At 45.8% G+C, this 20180-nt stretch overlaps 3 protein-coding genes across 5 annotated transcripts in view; 1 reads left to right on the top strand and 2 right to left on the bottom strand.

The window, feature by feature from the left end:
- Window positions 1-7955, top strand: part of ankzf1 (ankyrin repeat and zinc finger peptidyl tRNA hydrolase 1) — a 70258-nt gene extending 62303 nt beyond the window's left edge. For all 3 annotated transcript variants that reach the window (XM_055871882.1, XM_055871880.1, XM_055871881.1), the window contains exon 15: window positions 6681-7955. In XM_055871882.1, the coding sequence (XP_055727857.1) occupies window positions 6681-6816 (136 nt within the window). In that variant the 3' untranslated portion in view covers window positions 6817-7955. The remainder of the gene's footprint in view (window positions 1-6680) is intronic.
- The window catches only part of glb1l (galactosidase, beta 1-like), a 93579-nt gene continuing 81202 nt past the window's right edge, over window positions 7804-20180 (bottom strand). The window contains exons 12-16 of the mRNA XM_055871883.1: window positions 18491-18580; window positions 18212-18325; window positions 9603-9734; window positions 8807-9034; window positions 7804-8574 (exon numbers count right to left, since the gene is read on the bottom strand). Of these exons, the coding sequence (XP_055727858.1) occupies window positions 8341-8574; window positions 8807-9034; window positions 9603-9734; window positions 18212-18325; window positions 18491-18580 (798 nt within the window). The 3' untranslated portion in view covers window positions 7804-8340. The remainder of the gene's footprint in view (window positions 8575-8806; window positions 9035-9602; window positions 9735-18211; window positions 18326-18490; window positions 18581-20180) is intronic.
- LOC129816911 (elastin-like) lies at window positions 9741-18205 on the bottom strand. The gene is made up of 2 exons (XM_055871885.1): window positions 11959-18205; window positions 9741-11928 (listed from the first exon to the last, which is right to left on the bottom strand). Exon 1 carries the CDS (start codon window positions 18113-18115, stop codon window positions 16877-16879), a length of 1239 nt encoding a protein of 412 aa, XP_055727860.1. The 5' UTR covers window positions 18116-18205; the 3' UTR covers window positions 9741-11928; window positions 11959-16876.

Here is a 20180-nt window from a genome sequence, read left to right on the forward strand (position 1 = left end):
AGTCTAGTGTCCTGTCATATACAGTATCATCTAGGAGTCTCTCCTGTTATATACAGTATCATCTAGGAGTCTCTCCTGTTATATACAGTATCATCTAGGAGTCTCTCCTGTTATATACAGTATCATCTAGGAGTCTCTCCTGTCATATACAGTATCATCTAGGAGTCTAGTGTCCTGTTATATACAGTATCATCTAGGAGTCTAGTGTCCTGTTATATACAGTATCATCTAGGAGTCTCTCCTGTTATATACAGTATCATCTAGGAGTCTCTCCTGTTATATACAGTATCATCTAGGAGTCTAGTGTCCTGTTATATACAGTATCATCTAGGAGTCTAGTGTCCTGTCATATACAGTATCATCTAGGAGTCTAGTGTCCTGTCATATACAGTATCATCTAGGAGTCTCTCCTGTCATATACAGTATCATCTAGGAGTCTAGTGCCTGTTATATACAGTATCATCTAGGAGTCTCTCCTGTTATATACAGTATCATCTAGGAGTCTAGTGTCCTGTCATATACAGTATCATCTAGGAGTCTAGTGTCCTGTTATATACAGTATCATCTAGGAGTCTCTCCTGTTATATACAGTATCATCTAGGAGTCTCTCCTGTTATATACAGTATCATCTAGGAGTCTAGTGTCCTGTTATATACAGTATCATCTAGGAGTCTAGTGTCCTGTTATATACAGTATCATCTAGGAGTCTCTCCTGTCATATACAGTATCATCTAGGAGTCTAGTGTCCTGTCATATACAGTATCATCTAGGAGTCTAGTGTCCTGTCATATACAGTATCATCTAGGAGTCTCTCCTGTTATATACAGTATCATCTAGGAGTCTCTCCTGTCATATACAGTATCATCTAGGAGTCTAGTGTCCTGTTATATACAGTATCATCTAGGAGTCTAGTGTCCTGTTATATACAGTATCATCTAGGAGTCTAGTGTCCTGTTATATACAGTATCATCTAGGAGTCTAGTGTCCTGTTATATACAGTATCATCTAGGAGTCTCTCCTGTTATATACAGTATCATCTAGGAGTCTCTCCTGTTATATACAGTATCATCTAGGAGTCTAGTGTCCTGTCATATACAGTATCATCTAGGAGTCTAGTGTCCTGTTATATACAGTATCATCTAGGAGTCTCTCCTGTCATATACAGTATCATCTAGGAGTCTCTCCTGTTATATACAGTATCATCTAGGAGTCTCTCCTGTTATATACAGTATCATCTAGGAGTCTAGTGTCCTGTTATATACAGTATCATCTAGGAGTCTCTCCTGTCATATACAGTATCATCTAGGAGTCTAGTGTCCTGTCATATACAGTATCATCTAGGAGTCTAGTGTCCTGTTATATACAGTATCATCTAGGAGTCTAGTGTCCTGTCATATACAGTATCATCTAGGAGTCTCTCCTGTCATATACAGTATCATCTAGGAGTCTAGTGTCCTGTTATATACAGTATCATCTAGGAGTCTAGTGTCCTGTCATATACAGTATCATCTAGGAGTCTAGTGTCCTGTCATATACAGTATCATCTAGGAGTCTCTCCTGTTATATACAGTATCATCTAGGAGTCTAGTGTCCTGTTATATACAGTATCATCTAGGAGTCTCTCCTGTCATATACAGTATCATCTAGGAGTCTAGTGTCCTGTTATATACAGTATCATCTAGGAGTCTAGTGTCCTGTCATATACAGTATCATCTAGGAGTCTAGTGTCCTGTTATATACAGTATCATCTAGGAGTCTAGTGTCCTGTTATATACAGTATCATCTAGGAGTCTCTCCTGTTATATACAGTATCATCTAGGAGTCTAGTGTCCTGTCATATACAGTATCATCTAGGAGTCTCTCCTGTCATATACAGTATCATCTAGGAGTCTCTCCTGTTATATACAGTATCATCTAGGAGTCTAGTGTCCTGTTATATACAGTATCATCTAGGAGTCTCTCCTGTCATATACAGTATCATCTAGGAGTCTAGTGTCCTGTTATATACAGTATCATCTAGGAGTCTAGTGTCCTGTCATATACAGTATCATCTAGGAGTCTAGTGTCCTGTTATATACAGTATCATCTAGGAGTCTAGTGTCCTGTTATATACAGTATCATCTAGGAGTCTCTCCTGTCATATACAGTATCATCTAGGAGTCTCTCCTGTTATATACAGTATCATCTAGGAGTCTCTCCTGTCATATACAGTATCATCTAGGAGTCTAGTGTCCTGTCATATACAGTATCATCTAGGAGTCTCTCCTGTCATATACAGTATCATCTAGGAGTCTCTCCTGTCATATACAGTATCATCTAGGAGTCTAGTGTCCTGTCATATACAGTATCATCTAGGAGTCTAGTGTCCTGTCATATACAGTATCATCTAGGAGTCTAGTGTCCTGTCATATACAGTATCATCTAGGAGTCTCTCCTGTCATATACAGTATCATCTAGGAGTCTCTCCTGTCATATACAGTATCATCTAGGAGTCTCTCCTGTCATATACAGTATCATCTAGGAGTCTAGTGTCCTGTTATATACAGTATCATCTAGGAGTCTAGTGTCCTGTTATATACAGTATCATCTAGGAGTCTCTCCTGTTATATACAGTATCATCTAGGAGTCTAGTGTCCTGTCATATACAGTATCATCTAGGAGTCTCTCCTGTTATATACAGTATCATCTAGGAGTCTAGTGTCCTGTCATATACAGTATCATCTAGGAGTCTCTCCTGTTATATACAGTATCATCTAGGAGTCTCTCCTGTCATATACAGTATCATCTAGGAGTCTCTCCTGTTATATACAGTATCATCTAGGAGTCTCTCCTGTTATATACAGTATCATCTAGGAGTCTAGTGTCCTGTTATATACAGTATCATCTAGGAGTCTAGTGTCCTGTCATATACAGTATCATCTAGGAGTCTCTCCTGTCATATACAGTATCATCTAGGAGTCTCTCCTGTTATATACAGTATCATCTAGGAGTCTAGTGTCCTGTTATATACAGTATCATCTAGGAGTCTCTCCTGTCATATACAGTATCATCTAGGAGTCTAGTGTCCTGTTATATACAGTATCATCTAGGAGTCTAGTGTCCTGTCATATACAGTATCATCTAGGAGTCTAGTGTCCTGTTATATACAGTATCATCTAGGAGTCTAGTGTCCTGTTATATACAGTATCATCTAGGAGTCTCTCCTGTCATATACAGTATCATCTAGGAGTCTCTCCTGTTATATACAGTATCATCTAGGAGTCTCTCCTGTCATATACAGTATCATCTAGGAGTCTAGTGTCCTGTCATATACAGTATCATCTAGGAGTCTCTCCTGTCATATACAGTATCATCTAGGAGTCTCTCCTGTCATATACAGTATCATCTAGGAGTCTAGTGTCCTGTCATATACAGTATCATCTAGGAGTCTAGTGTCCTGTCATATACAGTATCATCTAGGAGTCTAGTGTCCTGTCATATACAGTATCATCTAGGAGTCTCTCCTGTCATATACAGTATCATCTAGGAGTCTCTCCTGTCATATACAGTATCATCTAGGAGTCTCTCCTGTCATATACAGTATCATCTAGGAGTCTAGTGTCCTGTTATATACAGTATCATCTAGGAGTCTAGTGTCCTGTTATATACAGTATCATCTAGGAGTCTCTCCTGTTATATACAGTATCATCTAGGAGTCTAGTGTCCTGTCATATACAGTATCATCTAGGAGTCTCTCCTGTTATATACAGTATCATCTAGGAGTCTAGTGTCCTGTCATATACAGTATCATCTAGGAGTCTCTCCTGTTATATACAGTATCATCTAGGAGTCTCTCCTGTCATATACAGTATCATCTAGGAGTCTCTCCTGTTATATACAGTATCATCTAGGAGTCTCTCCTGTTATATACAGTATCATCTAGGAGTCTCTCCTGTTATATACAGTATCATCTAGGAGTCTCTCCTGTCATACAGTATCATCTAGGAGTCTAGTGTCCTGTCATATACAGTATCATCTAGGAGTCTCTCCTGTCATATACAGTATCATCTAGGAGTCTCTCCTGTCATATACAGTATCATCTAGGAGTCTCTCCTGTTATATACAATATCATCTAGGAGTCTCTCCTGTCATATACAGTATCATCTAGGAGTCTAGTGTCCTGTTATATACAGTATCATCTAGGAGTCTAGTGTCCTGTTATATACAGTATCATCTAGGAGTCTCTCCTGTTATATACAGTATCATCTAGGAGTCTCTCCTGTTATATACAGTATCATCTAGGAGTCTAGTGTCCTGTTATATACAGTATCATCTAGGAGTCTAGTGTCCTGTCATATACAGTATCATCTAGGAGTCTAGTGTCCTGTCATATACAGTATCATCTAGGAGTCTCTCCTGTCATATACAGTATCATCTAGGAGTCTAGTGGCCTGTTATATACAGTATCATCTAGGAGTCTCTCCTGTTATATACAGTATCATCTAGGAGTCTAGTGTCCTGTCATATACAGTATCATCTAGGAGTCTAGTGTCCTGTTATATACAGTATCATCTAGGAGTCTCTCCTGTCATATACAGTATCATCTAGGAGTCTCTCCTGTTATATACAGTATCATCTAGGAGTCTAGTGTCCTGTTATATACAGTATCATCTAGGAGTCTAGTGTCCAGTTATATACAGTATCATCTAGGAGTCTCTCCTGTCATATACAGTATCATCTAGGAGTCTAGTGTCCTGTCATATACAGTATCATCTAGGAGTCTAGTGTCCTGTTATATACAGTATCATCTAGGAGTCTAGTGTCCTGTTATATACAGTATCATCTAGGAGTCTAGTGTCCTGTCATATACAGTATCATCTAGGAGTCTAGTGTCCTGTCATATACAGTATCATCTAGGAGTCTCTCCTGTTATATACAGTATCATCTAGGAGTCTCTCCTGTCATATACAGTATCATCTAGGAGTCTAGTGTCCTGTTATATACAGTATCATCTAGGAGTCTAGTGTCCTGTTATATACAGTATCATCTAGGAGTCTCTCCTGTTATATACAGTATCATCTAGGAGTCTCTCCTGTTATATACAGTATCATCTAGGAGTCTAGTGTCCTGTCATATACAGTATCATCTAGGAGTCTAGTGTCCTGTTATATACAGTATCATCTAGGAGTCTCTCCTGTCATATACAGTATCATCTAGGAGTCTCTCCTGTTATATACAGTATCATCTAGGAGTCTCTCCTGTTATATACAGTATCATCTAGGAGTCTCTCCTGTCATATACAGTATCATCTAGGAGTCTAGTGTCCTGTTATATACAGTATCATCTAGGAGTCTCTCCTGTCATATACAGTATCATCTAGAAGTCTAGTGTCCTGTCATATACAGTATCATCTAGGAGTCTAGTGTCCTGTTATATACAGTATCATCTAGGAGTCTAGTGTCCTGTTATATACAGTATCATCTAGGAGTCTCTCCTGTCATATACAGTATCATCTAGGAGTCTAGTGTCCTGTTATATACAGTATCATCTAGGAGTCTAGTGTCCTGTCATATACAGTATCATCTAGGAGTCTAGTGTCCTGTCATATACAGTATCATCTAGGAGTCTCTCCTGTTATATACAGTATCATCTAGGAGTCTAGTGTCCTGTTATATACAGTATCATCTAGGAGTCTCTCCTGTCATATACAGTATCATCTAGGAGTCTAGTGTCCTGTTATATACAGTATCATCTAGGAGTCTAGTGTCCTGTCATATACAGTATCATCTAGGAGTCTAGTGTCCTGTTATATACAGTATCATCTAGGAGTCTAGTGTCCTGTTATATACAGTATCATCTAGGAGTCTAGTGTCCTGTTATATACAGTATCATCTAGGAGTCTCTCCTGTTATATACAGTATCATCTAGGAGTCTCTCCTGTTATATACAGTATCATCTAGGAGTCTCTCCTGTTATATACAGTATCATCTAGGAGTCTAGTGTCCTGTCATATACAGTATCATCTAGGAGTCTAGTGTCCTGTTATATACAGTATCATCTAGGAGTCTAGTGTCCTGTCATATACAGTATCATCTAGGAGTCTAGTGTCCTGTTATATACAGTATCATCTAGGAGTCTCTCCTGTTATATACAGTATCATCTAGGAGTCTAGTGTCCTGTCATATACAGTATCATCTAGGAGTCTCTCCTGTTATATACAGTATCATCTAGGAGTCTCTCCTGTCATATACAGTATCATCTAGGAGTCTCTCCTGTTATATACAGTATCATCTAGGAGTCTAGTGTCCTGTCATATACAGTATCATCTAGGAGTCTCTCCTGTTATATACAGTATCATCTAGGAGTCTCTCCTGTCATATACAGTATCATCTAGGAGTCTCTCCTGTTATATACAGTATCATCTAGGAGTCTCTCCTGTTATATACAGTATCATCTAGGAGTCTCTCCTGTTATATACAGTATCATCTAGGAGTCTAGTGTCCTGTTATATACATTATCATCTAGGAGTCTAGTGTCCTGTTATATACAGTATCATCTAGGAGTCTCTCCTGTTATATACAGTATCATCTAGGAGTCTCTCCTGTCATATACAGTATCATCTAGGAGTCTCTCCTGTTATATACAGTATCATCTAGGAGTCTAGTGTGTTTCTATCTAACTCCATGTTCTCTCTCTACCAGGCGGTGTTGGCAGTGTGGGGAGTCCCTGGTGGGAAAGGTTCCGTTTCAATACCTAGACTTCAGCTTCTGCACCCCTCTCTGTGTCCAGGAGCACCGCAAGGCTAATGTGGCTAACAGGAGCACCGCAGCAAACTAAACACCCGACAATAACGTTGGTACCTACAGGGCCTGACCATAACAGCCTCGGCCTGACCTTAAACTCTGCTGTGTCCCGGAGCACCGCTAATGGCTAATGTGGCTAACAGGAAACTGACTGTCATGTTACTGCCTCCACAACCCTGCCATACTGTTGCCACTTCACTATAGAAGCCTCAGGTCTACTAGCCTACTAATTTACTAGTTGGTGGGCCCAGAGCACGCAGGCCCAGAGACCTCACTGAACCAAGCCATGGGCCCAGAGCACGCAGGCCCAGAGACCTCACTGAACCAAGGCACGGGCCCAGAGCACGCAGGCCCAGAGACCTCACTGAACCAAGCCACGGGCCCAGAGCACGCAGGCCCAGAGACCTCACTGAACCAAGGCACGGGCCCAGAGCACGCAGGCCCAGAGACCTCACTGAACCAAGCCACGGGCCAGAGCACGCAGGCCCAGAGACCTCACTGAACCAAGCCACGGGCCCAGAGCACGCAGGCCCAGAGACCTCACTGAACCAAGCCATAGACCTCAGTCAATCTGCAGGGCCCAGTGATCTTGATCTTGCCCATCTGATAGGATTAAAATGCACAGAAATAGAATGAATAGAACAGACAAACGATTGCCTTGAAGGGGGACTCCCGTTCTATTCATGTTATTTCTATGCATTTAATCCTAATAAAATAGGCAAAAAGTCCAGATGGATAACTTTAGATTAAAACCGGACCTGGTGACTCAAGACAATCAGGCTTGTTACGACTCGATTCGGGTTTAACTCAGAAGATCTGCGTTGTTGCGCCGTTGGAAATCTGAAGGTCATTTTCCCCGATTTGAGCAGCGTTGACCGTGAAAGCTGATTGGCTTTAAATGGAGCCGATGGTTTCAGGAAAGCAGGAAGTTGATGGCTCCTCCCAGGTCTGAACCCGGTTACCTGGTGTCAAATTACATCTGTTGGTGTCGAATAATAATAAACAATATCAACTGTACGTGTGATGATGAAATACTGTTTATTAATGTACACAGTTTTTTTTTTTATGAAATAGATTTATTAAAAGGTATATAGTAAAGTGTCAAAACATAGCCAGTATCTGACAAAGAAGCACAGCAACTCATGTTATTAAATCATACCATAATTACCATAATACTGTCATCTATTTATTCATACCTGCGTGAGCTTAACACAGAAAACCAAACCTTAAGTTTCCTTTAAACAGATCCTCATATTTGTAGATGCAGCGGAGACGGGGTTACAGAAACTGAAAGGCTGGCTCGGCGGTTGTTACATTTGTTATAGACTGAAGTCCGTAGAAAAGAGTGCTGAAATGAATTGATACAGGATATGCTACTCATACATTGATTGATAGACGATTGGAGTGTATTAGCTCATGCTGCAGATATGTGGTTGGACAGAGACTTATTCGGAGGGATTGATTGGCTGGCTGTAGCTGTGATGTCATGGCTGGCTGTCAACGATGAAGAAACTGATTCTCTGAGGTAATGTCTTGTCTTCTGTCTGTAGCTGTGGTGTCATGTCTGTCTCTCTGTGGTCTGTAGCTGTGATGTCTTGCCAGGAGTGCTGTTGAGCTGGGGCCGGTCCATAAAGAGGACCCTGGTGTGAGGAGGGGCCCTCTCTAGCTCCAGGACTGTGATGTTGTTGGGCTGGGTGGGGCTGAGCAGGGGCCCCGGGACGTACAGGGTCTGCTGGGGACCTCTCTTAGGCCAGTACCTGCCCAGGTTCACCCCGTTGATCCATACCTGTCCCTGGCAGAAGTGGGGAGACAGAGGGGAGACAGTCAGTCTCAGTGGAGGATTTGACCCCCCAGAAGGAACTGATAGTGAACTCACATCTGTTTGACTTTTGTTCTTCCCGAGAGCCATTGTGTTCATAGATCTCCATATTGGGAAAGTACTACAGAATTAGTATTTCTGTACTCGTAAGCCAGTTGGTAAAAAGACTCCGTAGCATTTAACTCAGTATTGATAATGTCCTCACCTTAGTCCATTCATTGAGCCGGAGAAAGGTGTCCCAGGCCAGACCGTTGGGAGGCAGGGTACCCTGGTAGAAGACTGGCCCATCTGAGGGCCCTCTGACTGGGTCGGGCGGGGAGCGTCGCTGGCGTGACTGGGGCCATCCGGAGGCGACGGCTCCGTCGATGTCCAGACGGTAGATCTGCCAATCTACCAGCACATCTTTCCCAAGGATCAGGTTACTCAACAGGCCCTGCAAAATACAGACATCACCAACAAATCAACTGTAAGTCCATTCCTTAGCCTGAGTGCCAGACTGTTGGTGCTTTTGCCAAATCATTGTCATTAAGGATCATCACCCCGCTCCTCTGAACTCTCCACTAGCTCCCAGTTGCGACTCATCCATTTCAAAACCCTGGGCTTGTCTACAGAGGCTTGAAGGTGTGTCCATTCCTTAGCCTGAGGGCCAGTCTATTTGTCCTACAGAGTCTTGAAGGTGTCCATTCCTTAGCCTGAGGGCCAGTCTATTTGTCCTATCATGCCAACTCCTTTTTACTCATCGTCATGACAAGTTTGGCTTTGGCAAGAACACAAACGGATTGGGCTATCCGTTCCTAGCAAAAGTTGACTAATACTTCCATGAACATTCCCTGTTGTAGACTCAAATAAATGAATTGTTTCTCTTGGATATTGGAGTCTGGATCCTTTATGGGACCAGCGCACTTCAATTCCATAAATCTTGAACTGCTAAACCCTCTATTTTATTCAGATCAAGATATAAACACGTGTCTGTCTGTCTACTGAAGTTGAAGTTGACTTGCCTTGAAGTCGTTGATCTTGCTGCCAAAGTTGACTCGTCCCATGTTCTCTACGAGAACATCAATCTGGTCCCCCTGCTTCCCCGTTACGTTCATCACCAGAGTCGTGTCTCTCTCCAGCAGCCCCTGGAACACCTGTATAGGAGCAGGACACACCCTCTACAACATGCTGACCATCACACACCCTCTGTACAACATGCTGACAAAACCCTCACACAACCTCTGTACAACATGCTGACCATCACACAACCTCTGTACAACATGCTGACCATCACACAACCTCTGTACAACATGCTGACCATCACACAACCTCTGTACAACATGCTGACCATCACACAACCTCTGTACAACATGCTGACCATCACACACCCTCTGGACAACATGCTGACCATCACACAACCTCTGTACAACATGCTGACCATCACACAACCTCTGTACAACATGCTGACCATCACACAACCTCTGTACAACATGCTGACCATCACACAACCTCTGTACAACATGCTGACCATCACAAACCCTCTACAACATGCTGACCATCACACACCCTCTGTACAACATGCTGACCATCACACAACCTCTGTACAACATGCTGACCATCACAAACCCTCTACAACATGCTGACCATCACACACCCTCTGTACAACATGCTGACCATCACACACCCTCTGTACAACATGCTGACAAAACCCTCACACAACCTCTGTACAACATGCTGACCATCACACACCCTCTGTACAACATGCTGACCATCACACAACCTCTGTACAACATGCTGACCATCACACACCCTCTGTACAACATGCTGACCATCACACAACCTCTGTACAACATGCTGACAAAACCCTCACACACCCTCTACAACATGCTGACAGGACAAAACCATCACACAACCTCTGTACAACATGCTGACCATCACACACCCTCTCTACAACATGCTGACCATCACACACCCTCTGTACAACATGCTGACCATCACACAACCTCTGTACAACATGCTGACAAAACCCTCACACACCCTCTACAACATGCTGACAGGACAAAACCATCACACAACCTCTGTACAACATGCTGACCATCACACAACCTCTGTACAACATGCTGACCATCACACACCCTCTGTACAACATGCTGACAAAACCCTCACACAACCTCTACAACATGCTGACCATCACACAACCTCTGTACAACATGCTGACCATCACACACCCTCTGTACAACATGCTGACCATCACACAACCTCTGTACAACATGCTGACCATCACACAACCTCTGGACAACACGCTGACCATCACACACCCTCTGTACAACATGCTGACCATCACACACCCTCTGTACAACATGCTGACAGGACAAAACCATCACACAACCTCTGTACAACACGCTGACCATCACACAACCTCTGTACAACACGCTGACCATCACACACCCTCTGTACAACATGCTGACCATCACACACCCTCTGTACAACATGCTGACCATCACACAACCTCTGTACAACATGCTGACAAAACCCTCACACACCCTCTACAACATGCTGACAGGACAAAACCATCACACAACCTCTGTACAACATGCTGACCATCACACACCCTCTCTACAACATGCTGACCATCACACACCCTCTGTACAACATGCTGACCATCACACAACCTCTGTACAACATGCTGACAAAACCCTCACACACCCTCTACAACATGCTGACAGGACAAAACCATCACACAACCTCTGTACAACATGCTGACCATCACACAACCTCTGTACAACATGCTGACCATCACACACCCTCTGTACAACATGCTGACAAAACCCTCACACAACCTCTACAACATGCTGACCATCACACAACCTCTGTACAACATGCTGACCATCACACACCCTCTGTACAACATGCTGACCATCACACAACCTCTGTACAACATGCTGACCATCACACAACCTCTGTACAACACGCTGACCATCACACAACCTCTGGACAACACGCTGACCATCACACACCCTCTGTACAACATGCTGACCATCACACACCCTCTGTACAACATGCTGACCATCACACACCCTCTGTACAACATGCTGACAGGACAAAACCATCACACAACCTCTGTACAACACGCTGACCATCACACAACCTCTGTACAACACGCTGACCATCACACACCCTCTGTACAACATGCTGACCATCACACACCCTCTGTACAACATGCTGACAGGACAAAACCATCACACAACCTCTGTACAACACGCTGACCATCACACACCCTCTGTACAACATGCTGACCATCACACACCCTCTGTACAACATGCTGACAGGACAAAACCATCACACAACCTCTGTACAACATGCTAACCATCACACAACCTCTGTACAACATGCTGACAGGACAAAACCATCACACAACCTCTGTACAACACGCTGACCATCACACAACCTCTGTACAACACGCTGACCATCACACAACCTCTGTACAACATGCTGACCATCACACACCCTCTACAACATGCTGACCATCACACACCCTCTGTACAACATGCTGACCATCACACAACCTCTGTACAACATGCTGACCATCACACAACCTCTGTACAACATGCTGACCATCACACACCCTCTCTATAACATGCTGACCATCACACACCCTCTGTACAACATGCTGACCATCACACAACCTCTGTACAACATGCTGACAAAACCCTCACACACCCTCTACAACATGCTGACAGGACAAAACCATCACACAACCTCTGTACAACATGCTAACCATCACACAACCTCTGTACAACACGCTGACCATCACACAACCTCTGTACCACACACTGACCATCACACACCCTCTGTACAACACGCTGACCATCACACAACCTCTACAACACGCTGACCATCACACACCCTCTGTACAACATGCTGACCATCACACACCCTCTCTACAACATTCTGACCATCACACAACCTCTCTACAACATTCTGACCATCACACAACCTCTGTACAACATGCTGACCATCACACAACCTCTGTACAACACGCTGACCATCACACAACCTCTGTACAACATGCTGACCATCACACACCCTCTACAACATGCTGACCATCACACACCCTCTGTACAACATGCTGACCATCACACAACCTCTGTACAACATGCTGACCATCACACAACCTCTGTACAACATGCTGACCATCACACACCCTCTCTATAACATGCTGACCATCACACACCCTCTGTACAACATGCTGACCATCACACAACCTCTGTACAACATGCTGACAAAACCCTCACACACCCTCTACAACATGCTGACAGGACAAAACCATCACACAACCTCTGTACAACATGCTAACCATCACACAACCTCTGTACAACACGCTGACCATCACACAACCTCTGTACCACACACTGACCATCACACACCCTCTGTACAACACGCTGACCATCACACAACCTCTACAACACGCTGACCATCACACACCCTCTGTACAACATGCTGACCATCACACACCCTCTCTACAACATTCTGACCATCACACAACCTCTCTACAACATTCTGACCATCACACAACCTCTGTACAACATGCTGACCATCACACACCCTCTCTACAACATGCTGACCATCACACAACCTCTGTACAACACGCTGACCATCACACACCCTCTGTACAACACGCTGACCATCACACACCCTCTCTACAACACGCTGACCATCACACACCCACTACAACACTCTGACCATCACACACCCTCTACAACACGCTGACCATCACACAACCTCTGGACAACACGCTGACCATCACACACCCTCTCTACAACATGCTGACCATCACACACCCTCTGTACAACACGCTGACCATCACACACCCTCTCTACAACACGCTGACCATCACACACCCTCTCTACAACACGCTGACCTTCACACACCCTCTGTACAACACTCTGACCATCACACACCCTCTACAACACGCTGACCATCACACAACCTCTGTACAACACTCTGACCATCACACACCCTCTACAACACGCTGACCATCACACAACCTCTACAACATGCTGACCATCACACACCCTCTGTACAACATGCTGACCATCACACACCCTCTGTACAACATGCTGACCATCACACACCCTCTGTACAACATGCTGACCATCACACACCCTCTGTACAACACGCTGACCATCACACAACCTCTACAACATGCTGACCATCACACACCCTCTGTACAACATGCTGACCATCACACAACCTCTGGACAACATGCTGACCATCACACACCCTCTGTACAACATGCTGACCATCACACACCCTCTGTACAACATGCTGACAAAACCATCACACACCCTCTGTACAACATGCTGACAGGACAAAACCATCACACACCCTCTGTACAACATGCTGACCATCACACACCCTCTGTACAACATGCTGACCATCACACACCCTCTGTACAACATGCTGACCATCACACACCCTGTACAACATGCTGACCATCACACACCCTGTACAACATGCTGACCATCACACCCTCTGTACAACATGCTGACCATCACACACCCTCTGTACAACATGCTGACAAAACCATCACACAACCTCTGTACAACACGCTGACCATCACACACCCTCTGTACAACATGCTGACCATCACACACCCTCTACAACATGCTGACCATCACACACCCTCTGTACAACATGCTGACCATCACACACCCTCTGGACAACATGCTGACCATCACACACCCTCTCTACAACATGCTGACCATCACACAACCTCTGTACAACATGCTGACCATCACACAACCTCTACAACACGCTGACCATCACACACCCTCTGTACAACATGCTGACCATCACACAACCTCTGTACAACATGCTGACCATCACACAACCTCTGTACAACATGCTGACCATCACACAACCTCTGTACAACATGCTGACCATCACACAACCTCTGTACAACATGCTGACCATCACACAACCTCTGTACAACATGCTGACCATCACACAACCTCTGTACAACATGCTGACAAAACCATCACACAACCTCTACAACATGCTGACCATCACACACCCTCTACAACATGCTGACCATCACACACCCTCTGTACAACATGCTGACCATCATACAACCTCTGTACAACATGCTGACCATCACACACCCTCTGTACAACATGCTGACCATCACACACCCTCTCTACAACATGCTGACCATCACACACCCTCTGTACAACATGCTGACCATCACACAACCTCTACAACACGCTGACCATCACACACCCTCTCTACAACACGCTGACCATCACACAACCTCTCTACAACATGCTGACCATCACACACCCTCTGTACAACATGCTGACAGGACAAAACCATCACACACCCTCTCTACAACACGCTGACCATCACACACCCTCTCTACAACACGCTGACCATCACACACCCTCTCTACAACATGCTGACCATCACACACCCTCTGTACAACATGCTGACCATCACACAACCTCTCTACAACATGCTGACCATCACACAACCTCTGTACAACATGCTGACCATCACACAACCTCTGTACAACATGCTGACCATCACACACCCTCTCTACAACATGCTGACCATCACACACCGTCTGTACAACATGCTGACCATCACACACCCTCTGTACAACATGCTGACCATCACACACCCTCTGGACAACACGCTGACCATCACACAGCCTCTGTACAACATGCTGACCATCACACACCCTCTGTACAACATGCTGACCATCACACAACCTCTCTACAACATGCTGACCATCACACAACCTCTACAACATGCTGACCATCACACAACCTCTGTACCACACGCTGACCATCACACAACCTCTGTACAACACGCTGACCATCACACACCCTCTGGACAACACGCTGACCATCACACAACCTCTGTACAACATGCTGACCATCACACAACCTCTCTACAACATGCTGACCATCACACACCCTCTGGACAACACGCTGACCATCACACAACCTCTGTACAACATGCTGACCATCACACACCCTCTGGACAACACGCTGACCATCACACAGCCTCTGGACAACACGCTGACCATCACACACCCTCTGTACAACATGCTGACCATCACACAGCCTCTGTACAACATGCTGACCATCACACAACCTCTGTACAACACGCTGACCATCACACACCCTCTGGACAACACGCTGACCATCACACACCCTCTGGACAACATGCTGACCATCACACACCCTCTACAACACGCTGACCATCACACAACCTCTGTACAACACGCTGACCATCACACACCCTCTACAACATGCTGACCATCACACACCCTCTCTACAACATGCTGACCATCACACAACCTCTGTACAACATGCTGACAAAACCATCACACACCCTCTCTACAACATACTACCCCACGGACAGACACCTACCCCACGGACCGACGGACACCTACCCCACGGATGGACGGACGCCTACCCCCATTAAGACAGACAGAGAGGCGCCTACCCCCATTAAGACAGACAGAAAGGCACCTACCCCCATTAAGACAGACAGACAGGCACCTACCCCCATTAAGACAGACAGAAAGGCACCTACCCCCATTAAGACAGACGGACAGGCACCTACCCCCATTAAGACAGACAGAAAGGCACCTACCCCCATTAAGACAGACAGAGAGGCACCTACCCCCATTAAGACAGACAGAGAGGCACCTAGCCCCATTAAGACAGACAGAGAGGCGCCTACCCCCATTAAGACAGACGGACAGGCGCCTACCCCCATTAAGACAGACGGACAGGCACCTACCCCCATTAAGACAGACGGACAGGCGCCTACCCCCATTAAGACAGACGGACAGGCGCCTACCCCCATTAAGACAGACGGAGAGGCACCTACCCCCATTAAGACAGACGGACAGGCGCCTACTCCCATTAAGACAGACGGACAGGCGCCTACCCCCATTAAGACAGACGGACAGGCACCTACCCCCATTAAGACAGACGGACAGGCACCTACCCCCATTAAGACAGACGGAGAGGCACCTACCCCCATTAAGACAGACGGAAAGGCACCTACCCCCATTAAGACAGACGGACAGGCGCCTACCCCCATTAAGACAGACGGACAGGCGCCTACCCCCATTAAGACAGACGGACAGGCGCCTACCCCCATTAAGACAGACGGACAGGCGCCTACCCCCATTAAGACAGACGGACAGGCGCCTACCCCCATTAAGACAGACAGAGGCACCTACCCCCATTAAGACAGACAGAGGCACCTACCCCCATTAAGACAGACAGAGGCACCTACCCCCATTAAGACAGACAGAGAGGCACCTACCCCCATTAAGACAGACAGAGAGGCACCTACCCCCATTAAGACAGACAGAGAGGCACCTACCCCCATTAAGACAGACGGACAGGCGCCTACCCCCATTAAGACAGACGGACAGGCACCTACCCCCATTAAGACAGACGGACAGGCGCCTACCCCCATTAAGACAGACGGACAGGCACCTACCCCCATTAAGACAGACGGACAGGCACCTACCCCCATTAAGACAGACGGACAGGCACCTACCCCCATTAAGACAGACGGAGAGGCACCTACCCCCATTAAGACAGACGGAGAGGCACCTACCCCCATTAAGACAGACGGAAAGGCGCCTACCCCCATTAAGACAGACGGACAGGCGCCTACCCCCATTAAGACAGACGGACAGGCGCCTACCCCCATTAAGACAGACGGACAGGCGCCTACCCCCATTAAGACAGACAGAGGCACCTACCCCCATTAAGACAGACAGAGAGGCACCTACCCCCATTAAGACAGACGGACAGGCGCCTACCCCCATTAAGACAGACGGACAGGCGCCTACCCCCATTAAGACAGACGGACAGGCGCCTACCCCCATTAAGACAGACGGACAGGCACCTACCCCCATTAAGACAGACGGACAGGCACCTACCCCCATTAAGACAGACGGACAGGCACCTACCCCCATTAAGACAGACGGAGAGGCACCTACCCCCATTAAGACAGACGGAAAGGCGCCTACCCCCATTAAGACAGACGGACAGGCGCCTACCCCCATTAAGACAGACGGACAGGCACCTACCCCCATTAAGACAGACGGACAGGCACCTACCCCCATTAAGACAGACGGACAGGCACCTACCCCCATTAAGACAGACGGAGAGGCACCTACCCCCATTAAGACAGACGGAAAGGCACCTACCCCCATTAAGACAGACGGACAGGCGCCTACCCCCATTAAGACAGACGGAGAGGCGCCTACCCCCATTAAGACAGACGGACAGGCGCCTACCCCCATAAAGACAGACGGACGGGCGCCTACCCCCATAAAGACAGACGGACGGACGCCTACCCCCATAAAGACAGACAGGCGGACGGACGGACGCCTACCCCCATAAAGACAGACAGGCGGACGGACGCCTACCCCCATAAAGACAGACGGACGGACGCCTACCCCCATAAAGACAGGCGGACGGACGCCTACCCCCATAAAGACAGACAGGCGGACGGACGCCTACCCCCATAAAGACAGACAGACGGACGGACGCCTACCCCCATAAAGACAGACAGACGGACGGACGCCTACCCCACAGACAGAGACATATGCCCGGTCATGAACCCCATTCAGAGGAGAGATTAGGGGTGTGTCTTCTGGCAGGTCCCTGGGCAGCTTGGTCCGGTACAGCATGAAACCATAGTACTAAACAGAGTAGATAGAGTAGACACAGCATGAAACTATGGTACAACATTAAGCCATAGTATTAAACACATTTAAAGTAAAGTTAAAACAATGTGAATTGTTTCTTAGACCTACCCCTACATCACTATACCAGATGGTTTCCCAGGATAGAGGGTGTACGCCTACCTGGTTCATCTCTTCAAAAGACAGCGGGTACAGGGACCGGACAGGACCCTGAGGTGACAGCGTGTCCAGCAGGCTGCTGAGGTTCCCTACCTACCAAACAGAGGTTGAAGTCACACGGTATGTTGTACTATGAATTATTTCTCCTTTAACTTGGGCTAATTAATTACTTAAAAATCATACAATGTGATTTTCTGGATTTTTGTTTTAGATTCCGTCTCTCACAGTTGAAGTGTACCTATGATAAAGAATTACAGACCTCTACATGCTTTGTAAGTAGGAAAACCTGCAAAATCGGCAGTGTATCAAATACTTGTTCTCCCCACTGTATATATATATATTAGTTTATTCCAAAAATGTATATTTGGGAATATTAATGGTATTATAAGCTATTTTACATTTTATGTTTCACAATGCAAATTTTTAACTATTCATCTGTAACATTCATTCTAAATTTGTCAACCAAGATATTTTGTTATTATATTTTATTATTTATATATTATTATATATAGATATTTTATGTTAACCCTTCACACCTGTGGGAATTGGCCTGTGTGGATAGGGCTACATTGAGATGTTTCTTACAGAAGAAATATGGAAAGCATAATCATGGTAGAGAGTACGGGGAAATCAAATCAAATTTTATTAGTCACATGCGCCAAATACAACAGGTGTAGTAGACCTCACAGTGAAATGCTTACTTACGAGCCCCTAACCAACAGTGCAGTTTAAAAAATACGTCTAAGAAATAAAAGTAACAAGTAATTAAAGAGCAGCAGTAAAATAACAATAGCGAGACTATATACAGGGGGTACCGATACAGAGTCAATGTGGAGGCTATATACAGGGTGTTACGGTACAGAGTCAATGTGGAGGCTATATACAGGGTGTTACGGTACAGAGTCAATGTGGAGGCTATATACAGGGGGTACCGGTACAGAGTCAATGTGGAGGCTATATACAGGGGGTACCGATACAGAGTCAATGTGGAGGCTATATACAGGGGGTACCGGTACAGAGTCAATGTGGAGGCTATATACAGGGGGTACCGGTACAGAGTCAATGTGGAGGCTATATACAGGGGGTACCGGTACAGAGTCAATGTGGAGGCTATATACAGGGGGTACCGGTACAGAGTCAATGTGGAGGCTATATACAGGGTGTTACGGTACAGAGTCAATGTGGAGACTATATACAGGGTGTTACGGTACAGAGTCAATGTGGAGACTATATACAGGGGGTACCGGTACAGAGTCAATGTGGAGGCTATATACAGGGAGTACCGGTACAGAGTCAATGTGGAGACTATATACAGGGTGTTACGGTACAGAGTCAATGTGGAGACTATATACAGGGGGTACCGGTACAGAGTCAATGTGGAGGCTATATACAGGGAGTACCGGTACAGAGTCAATGGGAGGCTATATACAGGGGGTACCGGTACAGAGTCAATGTGGAGGCTATATACAGGGAGTACCGGTACAGAGTCAATGTGGAGGCTATATACAGGGGGTACCGGTACAGAGTCAATGGGAGGCTATATACAGGGGGTACTGGTACAGAGTCAATGTGGAGGCTATATACAGGGTGTTACGGTACAGAGTCAATGTGGAGGCTATATACAGGGGGTACCGGTACAGAGTCAATGTGGAGACTATATACAGGGGGGCACCGGTTAGTTGAGGTAATATGT

This window comes from Salvelinus fontinalis, chromosome 19 (genome assembly GCF_029448725.1).
Source record: "Salvelinus fontinalis isolate EN_2023a chromosome 19, ASM2944872v1, whole genome shotgun sequence".
In the NCBI taxonomy this organism is placed as follows: Eukaryota; Metazoa; Chordata; class Actinopteri; order Salmoniformes; family Salmonidae; genus Salvelinus; species Salvelinus fontinalis.